We start from the raw sequence: 20,602 nt of genomic DNA, 5'->3' as shown, positions 1-20,602 counted from the left end.
AGGATTACCTGATACAATAAAAGTTGAATGTAATTATTCAGAAGAATTACTAGCCCTACTCAGAAGAGGATAGACTTAAAATAGAAGTTATGACTTCCTAAAACTTTAAGAAAAGAAACTGATCTTGATTATGTTGATTTCATAATGAACTCATTGTTGTATTTTAGTATTACCGATCTCTTTAATTTGCTCAGGTTTTTATCTTTCAAAATAGTCTTTTTTTTTTTTTTTTTCAGTCTTACATCCTCAGTCTGAAAAAACATTCATTTAAACTGCATATAAACATTGATTCTACTTAACTCAACATTATCAGGGGGCACAGTTTAAAAACAAACCCAGTGCTGTTCTACAAAGCTTGCTTTATTGTGGTATCTCAAATTCTGAGTCTAAGTAAATGCTGCACTTACTGTGTGTCTCTTAGCAAATACAGAGATTTACTTTAATGTGTGTAACAGGATCTGTATTACTAATAACTCATTCAGATAAAAAGAATTGGATTTGGGGGGAATTAAAGAGCAAAAAGCATGCATGCTTTAATGTACAGGACCTTAATAACTGCAATATTTTAGGTTCCTTTTGTATGTCATGTGCCTTGGTGGAGCTATTATTATACTTCACATGCGCTTCTAAGATACCTGTGTGTTTATTTTATATTTCCAACATGTAGTTTAACTTAATTATTTTAATCAAGTCACTGTTACATCTTTAATGTGTTGAATGCTTGGTGCGAAAGTAAAACCGAAAGAAAACAGAAATGCATACTAAAAGACTTTTGCTGGAACCCTGGTCACTTAAAATTTTTATTAGAGTACAACTTTGCTAGCTGTGTGTACTTCAAGTAGATATTCCAGTATTCTTTTGTCTTTCATAGAAAGCTCTGCCAAGGCATGAAGTGTGGATAATTCTGCTTAGGCACTTTCTGAGTTGTAGGTTTCGAACAGGTAATTCTGAAATGTTCCCTGTATCAATCTGTAAAGAGCAGGGCTTAGTCTACCCTGTTTGCTATTGGAAAAGGAAACAGAACTGCCTCAGTGAGTTGACTGGCTTTTTTTTTTGGTGTGCTTTTTAGCTCTGTCTCCATTAGGGAAGCAGTTTTGATTCATTCAGGAAATCTAATGAAAAGCAGGCCATTCTTTTTAGCTCCTTGGTGAAGAGCTCATCCCAAAACTGGGCAGACAAAGTCAGAAGACAGTGAGTCAATCATTGAAGCATCTGTACAGAAAGCTTCCCGCCCGACATTTCTTTTTTTTGTTTTCCACTCAGACTTTTGGCTGCCTTTGCTGACTGTGGAGACCTGCAAGTCTCAGGAGTTCTCCAGCAGGAGTTGTGGCTTAGACTGAGATCAAGAGGGCAGCAGTGATTACAGCTCACCTCACCCTCAAGCAGCATGTGGAATTAGGAAGTTTGCAAACGTCCCTCACCCCTATTTTGGTGTCATGGAATACAACAAGCAGCAGTTGGACTGTGAGTCAGCTAGCTCTTCACACAGCTGCAGCAGCATGCCCTTCCCTGGGGTCATACCATACAAAGGAAAAGTGGCACAAAAATTGAGGTGGCATTCCTGAGGCAAATTACTGCTTTCTGGCTCAGCTATTCTTCCTCCCCTAAGCCACTTCACAGGTATTCCAATACAGAAAAAGAGGAGATAGACAGAAGGAGGAAGAGGAGACAGACCATCATCACTTATTCAAGGTAGACAACTTTTCAATTTCTAGTTCAGAAAGTACCCTAATGAATAGAGAAGGCAGGGGTACAGGAAGCCACCTGGACCATGGAGAGTTAAAGGGTGCCTGCTCCCAGGACTAAGCAGAAATTGGTAGAAAATCTAATAGGCATTTCACCCTGGTGGAAAATATTCCAAGCTTTCAAGAATTAGGGAAATGACAAACAAAGCCCCCTCCCAAATTCAGCAGCAGCAGGCTATAGTTGTTAGGCATTGAGACAAAAGTCCTTGAAAAAATGCCTTTAGATCAAAAGACTCCTACTCTGGAAAATACAGTCCATTTTGGATAAGGGTCATAAACTGCAGTATATTCTGTCTTCACTGTCACACTGTTTTGAAATAATGGCAGTGGTACTGGGAGTCCTTTGTGTTGTAAAAGTCTGCTTTGAAATCACTGGTTATGTGCATGTAACTTTCCACAGAATTCTTGGAAAACTCCTGTTTATAAATTCTCACAACTTTGCTTTTATGGCAAAGCTGCTGATACCAACTGTTTGCCCACAGCAACATCACAGTTTTCTAAGCAGACTGGGAAGTAAATCAGTTCCATTTTTTTCTGCGAGAAATCATGTGTCAATCTTTCTAACAGTAAGAAATACCTTCATCTATGGTTGCCTTTGAAAATGGTCCATCAAGAAAATAGTTCATCTAAGGGAACCTTTTCTCTTCTGCCTTCAGAAACAGATACTGCAGGCCTTTTATTTCAGTTCCTCTTCTGTTGTCTCTGCTCCAAGTCTGGAGATGGGATGATGAGGATGTCCCTTGGCTGTGTTTGAAACCTCTGATTTAACTTTTAGAATAACAGATTTCTACGCTTTCTGTTCTTCACATCTTTGGAATCCTGAATCAAAACTGAACATTTTTTAATGTGAATTTTTTAAACATCTGTCACTGAACAGAGCACGCATTTTCATTACGTGCAGTGTTGGATATGTGCTAAGATTTTGCTGTGTTTCTTCCTCCTCTTCCCTCATGGTTCCTTTTTTACTAAAGCTTTTACTGAATTTGACGTTTTACTTGTCTTCTACCTTAAGACTGACATTGGTTTGGTGACTTCTGTTGCACATCAGGACCTTTGGAGGAAGGGCTACTTAATATTGCCTTAAAAGAGCATGCAAAATACAGCTTCTAGAAGGGACTGTGTAAATATATAACACAGAACGTACTTAGTATCTTGCCTCTGGTATTACAGACTGAAATCTATTCAATGCCACTAGTGTCCTTTTTCAGCTGAGGCTTTCTCAGGACAGTAGAACACTGATTATTTCTTCCAAGATAAAGTTGCCTTTCCTATTCTTTCTCTCTCCATATTGGTACAGGGAACATTCAGTTTCATTTTTTTTACTGCAGTAGCAGAGAATTTTAATTGCTTGGAAGCTGTGGTGGAACACTTGAAATCTAGTTGGCCACACTCGTTCAAGGCAATGAAGTTTCCTTAATAAATGAGCAGACCCCATACATAGGAGATCAAATGAAGTTGGCTGCAGCAGTTTCATTCTTACTCCTTTCTACAACTTGTGAAGAAAACAATAGTGTTTGGCTTCAGTGGAGGCATTTACATTCAAAATTTACTGCAGCGTCTTCAGTTGCTATCTAGGGCTCAGAAGTGTGATTGTATTGGTGGCTGAGTTACCTTGTGTCCGCTGAATCATGATACTTGCCTATGCATATATCTGTAGCCTGTGCCAAAAATGACATTACAGTTTTAATTAAGCCTTGTCAGGACACCTTGAAGTTCATGAAGTTCATGCATTTTACCATATGTTATTGTGGGCTGATAGGAGCTTCTCTGATTTACTGTAGCTCAGCTGACGCTTGGTAAATTCCACCATGTGTCCAAGAACACAGAGAATGGTTAAAAATGACATAATTTTCATTTTAATTGACAGTCTTTATGTAGCCCTTGTTTTCAACTTAGTTAGTTTTGGTGCTAGATGTTTCTATCTGGTTATTTTCAACCCTCAGGAAGAACCTAAGAAAGTTCGATTTGACTATGACTTATTCCTGCACCTTGAAGGCCACCCACCTGTAAATCACCTCCGCTGTGAAAAGCTCACATTCAACAACCCGACAGAGGAATTCAGAAGAAAGCTGCTAAAAGCAGGAGGGGTGAGTCCTGCACCCATGTCAAAAGCCATCACAAAAAGATGTTGCTGCTTATTGCTGGTGCATGATTAGTATAATAAAGGTTGACCTGACAGTGAAACAAAATGAAGTTTTTTTGTGATTAACTTCGTATAAGAGCTCAGTGCTTGTTGTCTTTAAGTGGAATGGGTGAGCAAATGAGCCTGTGCCTGCCTTAAATATATGACTAGATATCTATCTTCACAACCAAGTTTGCTTCTGCAAAAGCAGAACTTAGATCTTATACATGAAGATTGCTTGCTTGACTTTCCAGAGGTGAAATACAGGAGGGCTACTGTGATGGGGGGAAGTAATAAGAAAATAAAATGTCTCTGATTTAAAGAGAAATGGTTCTGTATTAAGCAGAATAAATTCAGTAGTTATAAGGTAGAACAAGTTAGAAACTGTAAGTATAAATAAACCTACTTACATTTATATAATGTGTTACACAGTCTGAACCAGAAAACTTAGCAAGACTTCTTTCCACATTGGTAGAATTAATTGGTATGAAAAAGCCCAAAGGAAGTTTGGCCGTTCGGAGAGAGGAGAGGGCAAACCTTTAGGTTTACACTTTGCTAGTGGAAAACCATTCTGCTGTGTTTCACACAATGGCAGAATCATTCATGCGGGCAGGGACCACCCGAGGCTCAGCCATAGGGTCAGACCAGGCTGCTCAGGACTTCACCTGTCCTTGCCAGGGTGTGAAACCTCCCCTGGCCGAAGGTGGCCCAACCTCCCTGGGCCACAGCTCCACCGCTGGGGTGTCTTCATGGTGAAACGGCTTCTCCTTATCTCCAGCCTGAGCCTCTCATGTGTCAGCTTGTGCTGCTGCTTCTTGCCCTTCTGCCACACACCACTGTGAAGAGCCCAACTGCATCTCCTCCATTCCGTCGCATCAGTGCCAGGATGCTGTTGGGTGCCCACGAAGCTATCCCTCCTACCAGCAGAACCAGCCCTGGTCCTGCAGCCTCTCCTCACAGGGCAAGGGGCCCAGCCCCACTGTCTCAGTAGCCTTCCCTCACCTCCCACCGTTTTTTTGGTGGTGTTTCTGTGTAGGGGATGCAAACTGGAGGCAGTACCCGGGTGGGGTCTGACAAGCACCAAGCAGAGGGTACAGTCCCTGCCCTCCCCTGGCTCTCATGGCTGTGACCTGCTCATTAGACTCTAGGTGTTGCTGGGCCTTGTTGCTCCCCAGGCATGCGGGTGGCCCTGGCTCAGCTCGCTGCCCTCCAGTGCCCAGGGCCAACCACCCACAGCTGTTTCCCAGCCCTAACCTCATGGCTGCAGGGCTCTGCGTTGCTGGGACAGGGTTTGGCATTTGGCATTTGTCTTGATTGTATTTCTTGAGGCTGCTGTTAACCTATTCCTCCAGACTGTCTGGGTCCCTTCTGGTAGCAGCCCTCCTCTTGAGTGTCAGCTGCTTCACTTCCCCAGTTAGTTGTCATCTGCCAACCTCATGAATAAGAGTGTGTACTGTCTCCTCTTCCAGGTCACTGACCGAGATGTTAAGCAAGCCTTCATCTTTTGGTCCGATGTTTATATTTATATTTTTGAACAGTTATAACAAAAATGGATAGCCCTATTTGGCACAATTAGACAATCGTAGGTTCTGGGCTGGAGGTAAGAGGGAAGCTAGTGTAAGAATATTCAGTCTGCTGAAGAGGATCTTTGAAAACGAAGCAAAAATAAGTAGCGGGTATAGTCTGAAAGACCTTGTTATCCTCCTGGAGAAAAGAACTGTTACAACTATAGTTGTATTGAAATAGAAGCATGAGCTGTGTTTTGTGTTTGCATTTATTAGGTGCAAGAGGGTATCCATGTCTGGACAATGTATTGGCTCTTTAGTGTGTTTGCAAATAAAACATCAAGATTGTATTCTGGAAAACTTCATGAGCCACTGCTTTAATATTAATCATATCAGGTCAGTTGTCAATGAACAAGTTTTACCCACAAGTGTAATAAATCTGAATGATGCCAGCAGGGACTTTGCGGGGGTGTGGGGGTGGTTAAAAAGGTAAAAATAGGAAGCATCCCTTTTATTGCTCATTTTCTGTGCCTACTAATTTTAGGTTTCTTGAGTTAACAAAAGCAAAAATGTTGCCTAATTGTAAAGAATGAAATGTGGCGTGTTTTGATCAAATTCTTTCCCTGAGTATATCAGCGTGGTCATTCTTAAAATGCTTTGCGTCATTGCCTTTTGCCTTCTGGAGGCTACAAACCGCTTGCCTTTTTTTCTTTTTCCTTCTCCTCCATTTTCCCAATTTCCTTCCAAGAAATGGGTCCCTTTTTTGAAGCTATCAGTGTTTTGTGCTTCCCTTCGTAGGCTTTGTGACCTAGGAGTTTGTCTGATCAACTTGGTGGAGATGATGTAATAGCATTCTGTCTGTCTTGTTACTTGTCTACTTGAAGGGCTTACATCTCCCAGCACTGAAAGGCCCGTTACACGTTTATGAAATCCTGTACACAGGCTTTTCTTTGACTGTTATAGAAGCCCTGGAAGGCTGGCTCTCCCTTCCAGGTGTAGGTAGAATAGATGAATGAATTTATAAAACATTAACTTACTTGCAACTTCCATGCTTTAGGCTGAGAAAAGCATTTACAGGATAATAAAGTACGAGATGGGTTTTGCACTTATAAGTAAAACAATTCATACTTCTAGCTTATGGCTGTCTTCAAGAAAAAATAAAAGTAACAAATCACTGAATTTCATTGACAGGCAACAAGCCAGGCAAAATGAAGATCATGTCCTTCAAAATGAATGAGATTCCCTGTTAATGTAAAATGCTGAGTGGTAGCTTTAAGAAAAGAACTTGTAAAATGGCAGACTTACATGCTTTTAGATAATGGTATAAATTGCTTCATTTCTGTGCACCTCGAAACCCAAATGTCTCAGTTTTTCTCCAAGCAAAAGTCATGGCACAAGTCATTCCACTGACGTAAACTACTAAATTATTCTTTATTTCTCATTTGCATAAACATATGTATTTTACAAATAGTATGTCCTTCTGAAGGAAAAAGTGCATGCTTACCTGGCACCTGCATGCTGCCATATTCAGTTTAGAGTCATTATGTATTTGTCTCTTGATGCAGATTCCTTGAATTATCACTTGGATGCTCACAACTCCTGTTTTCCCTCACATATACATCTTGTGGCATTCCAAATGTGAACTAGTCAGGGATACTTGCTATAGCCAGTGTTCTTTTGTCTTTCAGGCTAAGAACCCTTTTTTTTTTGTTTGTTTTAAAATGAAGTGCTAGCAGTCTGCCAGTGCATTCTCATGGTTACCCTTCCCTGTATGCATCCCAGCCTTCATGTGCCCAAAGGTCTGACGAGTTATCCTGCAATTAGTTCACTGGGCGAGAGTAAGAGTAACATTCGGATATCCCGAGTAATTAAACAAGTGAGAACACAACTGCAGCACAGCTTTGCAGTGCTGCTGTGGCCACTTTAGTTGAGGCAAACAGGACATTTAGAGTGGTGCCAGTCATGTAGATTAACTCTGTGGAATATATCTATCTTAGCATTTTATTTGATATCACCAGAATTGAAGCATAAATGTTCAGTCAGTTACCATTAGTAGGAGGTCACCAACTGGCTGATTTCGCTTCCAGTCTGAAAATTACTTTTTCAGCCCTTGCAAGAAGAATTTGATTTGGCTGCAGAGATTGTATTTCTGTACTAGGAAGGTAAATAGGAACCTTTGGTTCAGTCTTACAAAGGCCATATCCAATTTGCAAAGTTCTTTGTCAAAGTTTTCCACCTTCAGAAGCATATTTTCTATGCTGAACTTGCCCTCACCCTCTGAAAAGATTTAGTTATGCTCAAGTCCATCTCTACCGTTCACCTACTTTCAGTTGACCTTTTTCTTATAAATGTAAAAAGAACTGTTTACAGAGGAAATAAAATATTTTCAAGAGTATGCTGGACAAATTCAATCAAACCATTCAGTGTAATAGTTTATGTTCCATCTCTTTGCATACATATTTTAAATGACATTTATTGTCATTATGTGGAAATGTCATTATGTGGAAATGATGCCACTGAGAATTTTTTGCGCCATTTACTGAGTATAGTACCTAATGATGTGAAGCTAACATGTGTACAGATGTGACTCGTGAATTAGCAGCATAAACCATAATCCAACCTGTTGCTTGAAATCCCCAAAGACACTCTGTGTACAAATGGTGACTCCATTGTTAATCCATTTCTTATCAAGCAGATTGTCAAGCTACTGGTAGTGACAGAACTGTATACATATAGTCTCCTTAGAGCTCATCCTCTAGACACAGCACAAAATTATGCTGAGTAGGTACAGTAGGATTGAAGTTTTCATCAAGTAAACACCAGTAAGCATTGAGCATTCCTTCCTAGATTTGTCAGTTACCTTTTCTGATTAGTTTCAGCCTCTAAACATGAAAGAGCCTGAGGGAAAAGAGGTGACACTGTGATTCCTGCTTATGGATATGGGAAGAGGGATGACATTGACTGCGAAATTATAGTCATTAAAAATAATCTTCAGATTTGAAGTAGATTTTGAATGTTAAATCCCACTAAAACCATTTATGAACAGGGTCTGACTCCATTGATGTATTTTGTGTTGTCAGTAGTGCTGGTTCTGTCACTTTTTTGGCTTGCATGTTTTTCAATTTCAAGAAAAACATGAAAATTACACCTAATCTGCTTATTGAGCCAGTAGAAATAAATTAATTTTTAAGATGCTGAATGACAGCATCTTAACAGTTTTAACACAGTTAAATTGAATTTTGCTTCAGGAAACATAGACTTGCTCAGGCATCACTTGTTTGAATATGATGTTATGAATAACTTGATTCTTGCAGGAAAAAGTAGTGAAAATATTTTCAGACTATGTTAAGACAGCAATTTAATACAGCCCTCTCTCCGATAGCTGCAAATATATTAAAAAAATGTTTGTATTGTGTAATTCTCCCACGATTTTTGGAAGAAGAGGTCTCACAATTAGTTGTTTAATCGAGGAGTACACAGACAGCATTTAATAGTTGAATTTTCTTTCATGAAAGGAAAAGCCTTTTAGATGTCCCTTAGAGCGCAGTTACCACTATGGACAAAAATAGTAAAATTCATAACATTATTACAAATGCACTTGGCTATTAATGGTACAGTTTGAGGTTTCATATTTAGAGGATGCAAGGAATAGGTCACTCTTAGAGTAGTAATGATTCTTTCTAGCAACAGAGGTGTCCTTTTTGTCTGCTTTCAGTAAAATTAATTTGGAAATAGAAGCAGCTCTTGCTTGTTACCCACTCTAGGTGAATCTGCTTTAGCAGGGGGTTGAACTAGATGATCTCCAAAGGTCCCTTCAAACCCAAACAATTCTGTGATTCTGTGTGATTCTGTAGCGAGGCAACTCTTCCCTTGAAGACAGTTGCTCTATTAATGAGTCGAGAGAGAAAGAATCGTTCTGAGAGGAGTGCAATTTTTAGAAAAAAGTATCAAGATAAAAATCCAGGTTTTGCCAAAAAACACTGCATTCTATTGTTTGAGGGTTTTTTTTCAAATCTTTGTGGTTTTACTGTTTAACAGTTGAGAAATGTCTTTTTAGTCACTTGAGATGCCTGCATAATGCCTTTTCTAAAACCTACGGTCCTAATCCATGTAACAAAGATGCAGTCATGGCGATTTCCCTGTTTTCTCTATCCTCCCTCTTTCTTTGCAATTCCTCTGTGTCAGTTGGAATAGTTGGCTTCTACCCAGAGCCAACCTTAGGTATAATGCTGCTCTAGGGAAGGGATTATCTTTAATCTTGTGCTTTTCATAATTAAGTAATTGAATTTTCTTAAACTATGTATTACTGTACTTTCAAGCGAGTAACTTAAAAGAATTCTAAAATGTTTTCTATTCCCTTGTTAGTTTTTTTGATTTAAATAGGAATAATAGTTGCTCAGGACAACTGTATTTTTTTTGTTACTTTTAGTGCTTTCAGTGGTGAATGAACTCATTCTTCACTGTAAAACGACGTGGAGTGTGTCAGCCCAGGACCACACAAAGAAGTACCTTTGTCTGCAACAGATGCACAATGAGTATAATTCATCTGCAGGGCTGCAGAAACATTGTAGTAATGGTTCATTTTTCCTGGAATTCTAACAGATATCTCACAGCTCTTACTGAAAGTACTATTTGAATTTTTCTGCAGCACGTTGTGGGGAAGCTCACTAGCCTTTTCTGAATCTGCTGAATGAAGGTGTTAGATTACCAGCTCAATAAATGAAACTACAGCTGGTAGCTTGGTGTGTATCTATTTGAGGCCAGACTATTCCAGCTTTGTTGATGGCCTCTTTTCATTCAGGAAAATGAAAAAGTAGGAGACAGGCAACAGCTTTTTGGTAATGGTTCATTCCCCTGCAGAACCTCTAATGTGTCTCAATAAGGAGATTGTGTTGATCTGGAGCAACTGTGACAGCTTGTGCAGTTTCTGACTGTGTAAGTATCTATGTGGGGTGGTAGATCTATGATTCCTACATATCAGGGGTGGCATAATTTGTAGAAACTGTCAATGAAAGAAGACCAGCTTTCATTGAATATTCTGAGGCTGTTCCTCATGCTTTCTGTACAGGGATCTGAAAAGCAAAGCTTTGTGTTTCGAAAGCGGGTGGTTCTTGTTGGGTACCTGAGTACTCCAAGCTGCCAAATGTGTTGGTAGATAAGTGTGGTCTTCGACAGGTCAATTTTTTGTAAGGAGACTTCTGAATCAGTTGTCAGTGGGTTTATGTACAGGTATTACAATTTCATATTTTTTCACACGTTGCTGGAAAAGGGATAGTGGAAAAGGGTTCCCAGTTAAGATAATTGGTGGTGCGCGGTTGTTGTTCCCTGATCCCTTCCTTTGTTCAGCAGTGCATGGAACTACCATAAATTACATATATGTAATTTACATGGCAGTTTTTCATTCTGTAGCATTCAGTTGTCTTGAGTAGCAAACTGGAATGCCCTTAGCAGGTGCCTGAAGCTCAGGTATTATGGAGACTAGTCACTACAGGTTGGTTGAGCATGTAGGATCATTCCTGCCCAATAATGTCAATACCAACGGATTTCCTCTACCCATTGTTTTGTTTGGGGTTTTTTTTTGGAAAAAAATGTTTTCCTTTGCCCTTGCCCAGGAAGCTGTCTTTTATTTAAAGCAACTAGTAGACAAAGGCTTTAAATACAAGCTCAACAGCTGCAGGCTAGCAAAGTGGGTGTTTGGTGAACTAGAGGCAAGATACCACTACCAGCAGATCAATTTGAGTGCTTGTATGCGTAATGCTTTATTGGCACACATGACAAAAGGAGAAAAATCTTTCTCTAGGGGTGGACTGGTGAGAAAAGTGTTGGGGAGTGGGGGCAGGTGGGAAGCTGTCTTATACATCTGTCCATAAAAGCAATGAAAGTCAAAGATAGCTAATGTACACTTGTTCTTTTGCTCTGTGGTAGGAGTTGTTTATCATAGTAAAAAATACCAGCATGATATTCCTGTAACAGTATGCTCTAACATGGTTTAGTTTTGCATTGTTTTCATAAATTTTTCTTAGCTATATTATTAGGATGAGATCTTGCTAAACCGTATTTTGATGTTATCATCTCTTCCCTGTGTTGAGCTAAAACTTGTATGGAATGGCTTATTAGTGGTGGTGTAGGAAACCTCTCAGTTACAGTGTAAACTAGAAGAAAGCAAAATTAAGAAAGGTCATTCTCTCTTGTCCAAGTTTACTGTTGTGTGTTAAGTAGCTGCCCACACTGATGCTCCAGTTTTCCTTTCACAGAGAAAGTGAGCTGGAGTGTGGCTCCTTCCATCTCTGACATGCGTTATTAGAATAACTCTCCTCCCCAAACTGTCGATTAACTGCAGTCTTTTGTGTCACTGGAACAGATGGGCTTTGGAGCAGGACAGGGAAAAACAGCAGTGGACATCTGCATTTTCTTCTGTTTTTGTCCAGTCACGTCAAGCAGTTATTCCATTAATCAGTGCTGCTGTTGGTCTTTCTTCTCTTTCTCTTGACTGGCACCGTCTGTCATGTCAACATCATATCTCCATCTTCATTAGATATAGGCTGGCTTTCTTGGGAGTTCACCTCATGTACTGACTTGAGCTTCTGGATGCCTTATGGAACAGCTCATCTGACCTTTTTTCTTCTCTTGGAACATCTTCTAACCCAACAGTCGTGTTTGTATGGTGGAGCTTCTCCTGGACAGCGCAGGGTATCTCTGAAAAATAGTTATCTGTATATCATCTCCCACTGATTCATTAATCAAGATATTAAACAGTTTTGGACTAAGTGTTGATGCTGGAGGGACACTGGTAGTCTCTGGCCTCTAGCTGGACCTCACACAGCTGAAGAGAACCATTTGAGTTCAGCAGTCCAGATAATTCTCCACTCATCTCGTCATCTCTTTATCCAGTCCATATCTCATAGATCTGGCTGTAAGTTGGGCAGGATTGTTCTTAGTAAACCTATGCTGACTGTTCTCAGTCACGTTCTTGTCCCTCCAGTGGCTGGAAGTGGCTTCCAGGAGGATTTTCTCCATCGTCTTCCCAGGGACTGAAGTGAGACTGATGGGACTCTTGTTCCCCGGATCTTCTTTCTTGACGATGAGTGTGATGTTCGCCTTTTTCTAGTCATCAGGAACCTTCCTTGATCACCACAACCTTTTGAAGATGATAGAGCGCTGCCTTGCAATGGTATGACCAGCTCCTTCAGTACCCCTGCTTGCATCTAGTCTTGTCTCATGAACCTGAGTGTCCCTGTGGATGAAGGGCATCCTAACTCCATCCTCCTCTCTTGTGCGCACTGACTCACCACCACAGAGTCTGTGAGGATGCTCGGGTACCTTGGAGGCCTGAGGAAACAAGATCTTACTAGTGAATACATAGATATATGCTGCCAGTGTGACAGTGGCAATGTAAAAGTAGGGACTTGCTGTGAAAGCTGGTTGAAGTACATCTGCCAGGCTGTGTGTTTCTGTGTTTGACTAATGGGAGGGCAAAGGGCAGTTACCCACTGCAGAAGTTGCTATGATTCTGTCAGCTGAGCTATTTCAGTAAACTTAAACTTAAACTGAATGTACAGCTGTCTCTTTCCTAAATTTAGCCAAAAGGGAAATGCATCTCAGTTCCAAAAAGTGTTTGTAATGTAGGTACTTTTTACATAGATAATCTTGGCAAAGAAAACAAACATTTTGGAAGAGTTCCTGAAGAGTTACTTAATGTTAATATTAACTTTATTCTTTGAGAGGGAGGAGAAGGCAAGTGATTTTTTTTTTTTTTTTTTTTCTGAGAGAGGACTTCAATGAGGACCATATCCTTTTTCTGACAGAGATCAGTTTGGAAGACAGAGATGTGTTTTTTATCATAGGGACCAAAAAATTAATTTTATATGAAATTTTCTTGGTCTTTTGTCATCTTAACAGACCATAAAGTCTGTAGTCTGAACTGAAGTTCTGTCTTACTGTATACATTGTTAATCACATAAAAATTTTGAACCTACAATTGCCGTTTTTCGTAGGGTTTATAATGAAATAACAGACTTCAGGATTCAATACACTGAAATTTTTAGGGCTCACAGTTTGGAATGTCCTGATTTTGTCTTCTAAAAAGTATATGGGATTTCTTTTCTCTCTGTGTGGAACTAGATTTGCCAAATCTGCCAGACATCGGATGGTACTAGTGCTGTTCATCTTGGCCCCGTAGGTCTTTCTTTAAACAGTCATCCTGTTTCTAAACACACAGTCTGTAATACTGAGACTGTCAGTGGTCCAAATACTTGCCCAGAAACTGAGGTATCTCAAAAGTCTATACACTTTAAAAAAATGTCAGCTTTCTAGGAATGTCTGTGTATAATGATGAGTATATAAATATTTCTGAACTGGAATGTTTCCGAATTTTAAAAAGAAAATTTTTGCAGTGATTGAACCTCAGTTTATTTTAGTGAGTCAGACTTTTATGCTTCAGGGAGAAAATGGCAGCTTCCAACCCTAGGAGAAAGAATCCTTGGCAGATTTTTTTTGTTTCTTCGCATTTAATTTCAAGGTAGGGCAAACCTGATCCTCCTGACTATGTTTCTTCCCCATGGATATGCGTCTTTTTATCATATGGCTGCATGAACAAAACTACTTTGTGTCAGTAAAATACCTGCTTAAACTCTATAATTAATGGGTAACCTTATGTCTACTTTTACTGAAAGATGATTTTAATGCAATTTTCTATGAAGTTTGTAGGTTTAAAACATTGCATTGAGTTTAATTTAAAGGAGAACAATCTTATTTAACTACCAATTTGACTTAGTCAGTGAGAGGAAATAATGACAGAGACATGGATTTTCTCTATCATCTGTTGCACAGGTTTGTGGTATGCATATACGGCTACAGATTTTTCTTGTCCTTGTTGCTGATTGTTCTTGTTAGCTTGTGCCTTCTCTTGCATTCAGCTGGGCTGAATTCAACCAAAACCCTTGGCAAGTTGAGGTTAAAAATTGTCAGGCTAAAGGAAATCACTTACTGTGATTCACAACAGCTGATTGCTATCAACATCATCATGATTACAAGAAGGTTGCCATTGCTTTTGCCTAGTTGATTTTTGAGAGGTCTGGCTCTGGGCAGGCCTTGGTTTAGGTGTCTGAGAAATGGAAATGAGAAATTGGGGAGAAAATTTGTTACATGCCCTGTGTGGAGTCTTACTTCACAAAATGTTTGAATACATAAATAACTTCTAAAGATTTTTTTTTAAATACATGAACATATGGTCAAGGAAGGAGAACAACTTTATTGCCTTCTTCCTCCACCTTTGGATTCTAGCAGCAGTATTGAAAGGTGATGCTCAATTTATAGGCTGATAAAAGTAATCTTTATTATCTAGACATGTCCCTTGATATTCTCCAGGCTACCACATGATCTTTTGAACAAAGTTGCCTGCAACAAGATTCATTTGGACAATTAAAAAAAATTTTTTAAAAAGCTGAAATCCTGTCTTGAAGAAGCTGTAGGCAGTAAATATTACCTTGACTTGGAGAGGTGAAATGTGGAGTATACATATCTACATCCTAGATGTCCCAATTTTGCCCTTCCCATTCCCCCTTCAATGTCATGTGCATGAGGCATGCGATGGGTCAGTCTCTCCCCATCTCCAATATCAGAGGATGTTTTGGTCACGTGAAGAGGCAGGGGTGACCACACAGGGCATCCACAAAACCAAGTGTGACTTTGTGCATGGGAACCTGTGGAAAGAGAGAAGTGTTTCCTTGCAGGTGCAGAGCTCTGCAACTTCTCTCCAGATTTGCAGGGCTTGTCAGACAGTAGGTAAGCTGTCTATGGCATTTAGGGGTTTGAAACAATAGGTAAATGAATAGCTGTGCTAGGAAACAGTAAAATCCAGGTACAGCATCACTGGAGTAGAAGACAGGAGCTAGCTGAGTTTCTCTCAGTTGGAAGGCATGAACCTTTACATGTGTGGTAACTGCTCTGTGATGGCTGATATATCGGTGGTCTTTGGAGGTGATCTGTTTGTACTTAAGTGTCTTTAAAGTCAAGAAAGGGACCTAGACCCTTGTTATAGCAAAAACGCTGCTTGCTCACCAGCCATCTAGTTTACTGTACTCCAGATAAAGCAGAAGCTTGAAGTTAGAAGTTGAAGTTACAGCTGTATTGCTTTCACGTTAAAACCTCAGGCAGTTTTTACAGTTTGTCTTTGTGGTGGGTTAACCTTGGCTAAGGGCTGAACTCCCACCCAGGTGCTTGGTCACTCACTCTGCCTTCTCAACAGGACAGAAGGACAATATAGGATGAGAAAGCTCATGGGTCAAGATAAAGACAGGGTGATTGCTTACCAGTTAATGTCATGGGCAAAACAGACTTGACTTGGGGAAAAATAATTTAATTTGTTGCAAATTAAAATAGATTTGGGTAATGAGAAACAACAAAATGAAAAAGAAAACACCACCACACCCCAACACCACCTTGCCATGTTCAACTTCATTCCTTCGTTCAGAACTTGTCTATCTCCTTCACCTCCCCAAGCAGTGCAGGGGGATGGGGAATGTGGTTTGCCGTACAGTCAATCCATAAGAGCTGCTTTCTGCTGCTCCTCCCTCCTCACACTTTCCCTCTGCTCCAGCACAGGGCCTCTCCGTGGGCCGCAGTCCTTCAAGAACTGCTCCGGCATGGGCTCTCCATGTGCTGCAGGGAAATACCCTTGCTAGCATCTTGAGCACCTCTTCCCCTCCTTCTTTGACCTTGGTGTTCACACTGCAGCTTCTCACACTTCTTTGCACAGGGAGAGTAGGTGAGGAAAAATGTTTTGCCCTTTCTTAAACCTATTTTTTGTGAGGCACCACCATCTTGCCCGAGAGGCTCAGACATGTCCTGCGGTGGGTCTGTTTGAGCCAGCTGGATCCAGCTGTGTTTGGCATGCGGGAGTCCCTCTCTCCTCACAGAAGCCACCCAAACCTTGCCACCTATACCTATTACAATCTTTCTGCACATTGCTGTAGTTGAAAGTGAAGACTGCTGCACATACATGCTTCTGGGATGTCAGCAGCCTGCAGAACCTTTTACTGCAGGTGGGATGAACTTTCAAGTGTACTAGACATTGCTCAGGACAAGAGAAAGAGTGCTAAGGACTTGAGTGCCGTGGCGTATAAGCAGGCATAATAGAACAAGTTATGCTATTTTCTGAGGGGCTTGCCTTGTATTTGCATGGAAATTGAAAGATGTGATTTGCTCATTAAGTAGAGGATGGCAGTGTGGTTTCATTAACCCATTCGCTGTTGAGAAGAAACATGGATACTGTTTGTTGGAGAAGGTTTGTTCTCCTGCCAATGTGATTTGCTAGTTCTTAGGCAGGTGAGACTGTCACTGTTGGTAATGTTTTGACTGACATGCTTTCCCTCTTATAACAGATCATGGTGATGTCAGATGGCACATCGTTCTCTTCAGGACAGAGCCTTCATCTCCCCAGCCTTCCCAGTAACTCCCTGTCTTTTTCTGAGGTGAAGAAGAAACCATCTCATGGGCCAAAGGTGAGACTTATTTGCTAGAAGATACTTGAGCCAATGGTGCTTTCCCTGGGAATTAACTTGAGAAAAAAATATATTTCTAGGTATTTTTGCAATCTTATGCCATAGTCCAGTGATAATAGGTCTTGACATTCCTTTGTTGTGAACTTACTGTTCACCACAGGAAAATAATGCAGAACAAGGATGTTTATAAGAACACAGGGCAATAAAGGTACTGCTTTTCTGGATTTTGTACATGGACAATTGTTTTCCCCCTTTCCCAGAAGGAATTCTAATGGTCTGTTGTAGTATTAGGGGATTCTGGTGATGGAAGTGGGATTTACAGAAATGTAAAGAATATGAGAAAATACTATAATAATAGTTTCATTTATTAAGTATTTTTGAATACTTTTTAAGATAATTGTGTACAGTGAAACTTAAAGCTGTGTTCTTTAGATTTTCTAATTTTGTTTAAATTTCAAGGGTTAATTCTTTACTAAGTGTTTCAAAGACAGCCATGTGTCGTCAGTCTCTAGGACATCAAATTGAATCCCCAACCTAGAACATGGTAAAGAGGTATAGTCCAGTGAACCTTTTGAGTAATTCAAATGGACCTTTCTGAAAAAGCAGATAATTTCTTCAGTTTGACAAAATGAAGTAATGGTGTGGGAGAATAAAGAGCATCGTCTTATTTGTTCAAATAAGAAATGCAACACAATGACTTGCTTCATAAATGAATTAACATATATGCCTTTTCTCCATTCTGTTAAATTGTTTGGGTTTTGATTTTCTTTCTTAGCATCTTGTCAGTTTGAAATACGTTACTTAGTCTTGCAGTGCACATACTGCAAGGGGCAATACCCATTTTTATCTATAACTTCCATGTTTTGTAGCTGTACCAAATCTTGTATCATGTAAGAACTGTCAAGTAATGAACTATGGGTACGCCTAAGTGTGTCCATTGATAAGAATATGTCACAAGAGTCAGGATACATAGAAGGGGGAGAAAAAAGCTCTTTGAAGTGTTTCTGCCTGGTTTGCATTGTATCTGAATGCCTTGCAGTCTCTAATGCATGTCTTCTTTCAACATTTAAAGGATATGTGTGATTATTTTTATTTTCCTAATGAGGAGCTGAGGAAAGATTGAATCTGAGGGTTAGACTGAAGGTTCTTATTTTGGCATGTGAAAATGACTGCTTAATGCCTGAAAGGAAGGTGCCTGGCTACACCAGGTGCCAAAGCAAGCTGCCAAAGATAACTCTCTGACTGCTTGGATAGACCAGGACGTATCTCCATTGACTCGGATACTGAAGATGAGTTACTTCGACACTTTACTGTCTATAATAGGGATTTGTGTGAGGTTGGGTAGCTCTCTAGAGTTTGGTTTCAAATCACTTCCTTAGATTTGGCTGTAATGATGATTCACTCATGTCATGCATGACTTGGCTTGGTTTTGGTTTGTTTTGTGTCTGTGAATACAAAAGTAAACTGTGAGGTCAGTTTTAAGCTCTGAGTTTGGAAAACCAGAACCTAAGAATATTTGCTTACCCATTTGCCTTTACAAAGTACTAGCGTAGACTTTCTGGTTAGAGGAGAATTGCAGTCAAGACAGGAAAACCAGTGCAACAAAGTGGTATTGTTGGTTTAGCATTCACTTAAAAAAAAATACAATGCAGTATGAAGAAAGAACTTTGTTTGCTTTCTCTCACATCGTCTTCTGAAATACAAAAATGTAGATGTATTTCTGAAGTTCCATGATTTTTTGTTTAATTTAATGGAGATGGTATTAGTGAGACCCCGTATTGTGTTTCTAAAACAAAGCTTTAGTCTTTGAAGTACGGAGGACAGGCAGAAATGCATGAAACCTTACTTTATGCATTTTTTCAGGATGTAAAAGTAGCTGCAGGCTACCTACAGATACTTGTGTTGCTTTTAAATCAGTTGTATTACTGTGTTTGTATTATGTAAATACTACATGCTCGGAATACAGGGAAACAGCTTGATTAGTTTCATTAGGATGATTATGTCTTTTGGAATGAGCTGTAGTGTCAGCTGCAGTGAAATGAGGTTTACTTCATAAAAACAAAAAACCCCAAAACTCTTATTCCTGTGTGTGACTAGAAAAAAAAAAAAATTGTTTTATACTCCCCCTTTTGGCTTTCTCTGTCAAACCAGTGAGCCTTATAAGTCTCCACTGGCTTCTAATTCTCCTGATGTCAGTGGTCATAATGGTTTGGTGGGCTGGACAAGCTGAAGTGTGGAAGGCTTTGTAAATGTGTGCTACAGTAATAATCTGTAAGAAGAAATAGCAGCAGGTAAATTCATCTCCAGCATGCAGCTGGGAAGTGGAAGAATACCACAGTATTTGTGAAGGCTTTCAAAATATTGTGGGTTTTTTTTTACCCAAATCAGTTAGTGTTTTTGTTCGGTAATAAACACATTTGTATTCAACAGAAATCTGAATTTCCTTGAGCAAGTACTTCCTTTTAGATATCTTCCTCCTCTTTTCCTGTGAAGAGCAGGAGGCATATTTGAGACTAATTCCAGTCCATTGTCTTAAGATGGACAGATTATTTCAATAAGCATAACATTTGAAGAAACACTTTTTTATTACAAATGAAATTAATGCATGTTTTTATGATCACTAATGCTAAATTTGTAGACTAAACCCAGAGTACAGTAGACTGGCATGGTCATGCCAATGTGCTTGGTTTAATAACTTCATAAAATTTAATGAACCACCACTCCCTCCCCTACCTGCTTTGTTTGCTAATTAGGTTCCTAATGTCTGTCAGCAACTGGAGAGGTTTGAAATGATTTCCAGAGGATGCTGCTTATTCAAACTCATGTTCAGCCAAATTGGGAATTACATTTTGTGGTGTGAAGTCAGAATCCAACCCTGCAAAATATACAGAGAGTTCAACGCCATTTTTTGTCTTGTAGTTACGGAATTCTTTTAATCTGCAAATATGTTACCCGTAGAGCAGCTGTCTCAGTCCCTTTGGATCTCTCAAATTTACAGGACAACATACACTGCGATTTAAACTTTATTTCATGAGCTCATTAAGAAATACAACGAACAAACACGACAAAGTGGGCTTAGTCCCCTTGCCAGACTAGTCTATCACGTGTCTGAAACCTTATTCACCACTCAAGTCATAAGCTTTCGTAACTTGTAACCTGTAACTCTTAATCCATGCACTTAGGAGCAAAAAAAAAAAAAAAAATTAATTACCTAGCGGAGGGTGAGAGTGCTCATCCTTCTTCCTCCATCATGGTGTGGGCATCCCCAGTGTCACGCTGGGATGCATGAAAGCCTCAGCAGTCCAGCTGCTGATGGATCCACTTCACAAGCTATTTTTTTTTTTTGGTAAACTGATGTTATGTACCTTCCAGCTTGGAGGTTTGGTTTATATAATTTCTATAAGTTAGCAGATTCTGACCAAACTGCCAGACAAAGATGATGGCTGCAGGAGACGGCAATTTGCCGGTGGTCATGGCTGCATAGTGGCCCTTTAGCTCTTTCCGGCCACCTGTCCTACCTATGTGATGCTCTCGCTGCTCCCAGCATACATCAAGCCATGACCTGTGTTAGCCAAAATCTGAGCATGAGTTGAGTGTAACAGTCACAGTAGCACAGTTGTTCGCTGTTGGCAAAACCTTAGATTTTTATCATGCTTTCTAAGATATTTATTTTTAAAGATCTGTTAGTACTGCTCTATGAAAGGGTTGTATATTTTGAAGTACTATATA

At 39.8% G+C, this 20,602-nt stretch overlaps 1 protein-coding gene across 1 annotated transcript in view; it reads left to right on the top strand.

Annotated features, from left to right (window-relative positions):
• Nucleotides 1-20,602, top strand: part of MLLT3 (MLLT3 super elongation complex subunit) — a 131,981-nt gene that overhangs the window by 68,575 nt on the left and 42,804 nt on the right. The window contains exons 4-5 of the mRNA XM_068423136.1: nt 3,689-3,832; nt 16,754-16,873. Of these exons, the coding sequence (XP_068279237.1) occupies nt 3,689-3,832; nt 16,754-16,873 (264 nt within the window). The remainder of the gene's footprint in view (nt 1-3,688; nt 3,833-16,753; nt 16,874-20,602) is intronic.

The sequence above is a fragment of the Nyctibius grandis genome, chromosome Z (genome assembly GCF_013368605.1).
Source record: "Nyctibius grandis isolate bNycGra1 chromosome Z, bNycGra1.pri, whole genome shotgun sequence".
NCBI classification, from domain to species: domain Eukaryota; kingdom Metazoa; phylum Chordata; class Aves; order Nyctibiiformes; family Nyctibiidae; genus Nyctibius; species Nyctibius grandis.
Note: the sequence above shows the minus strand (reverse complement) of the source record. Positions and strands in the feature narration are given on the sequence as shown.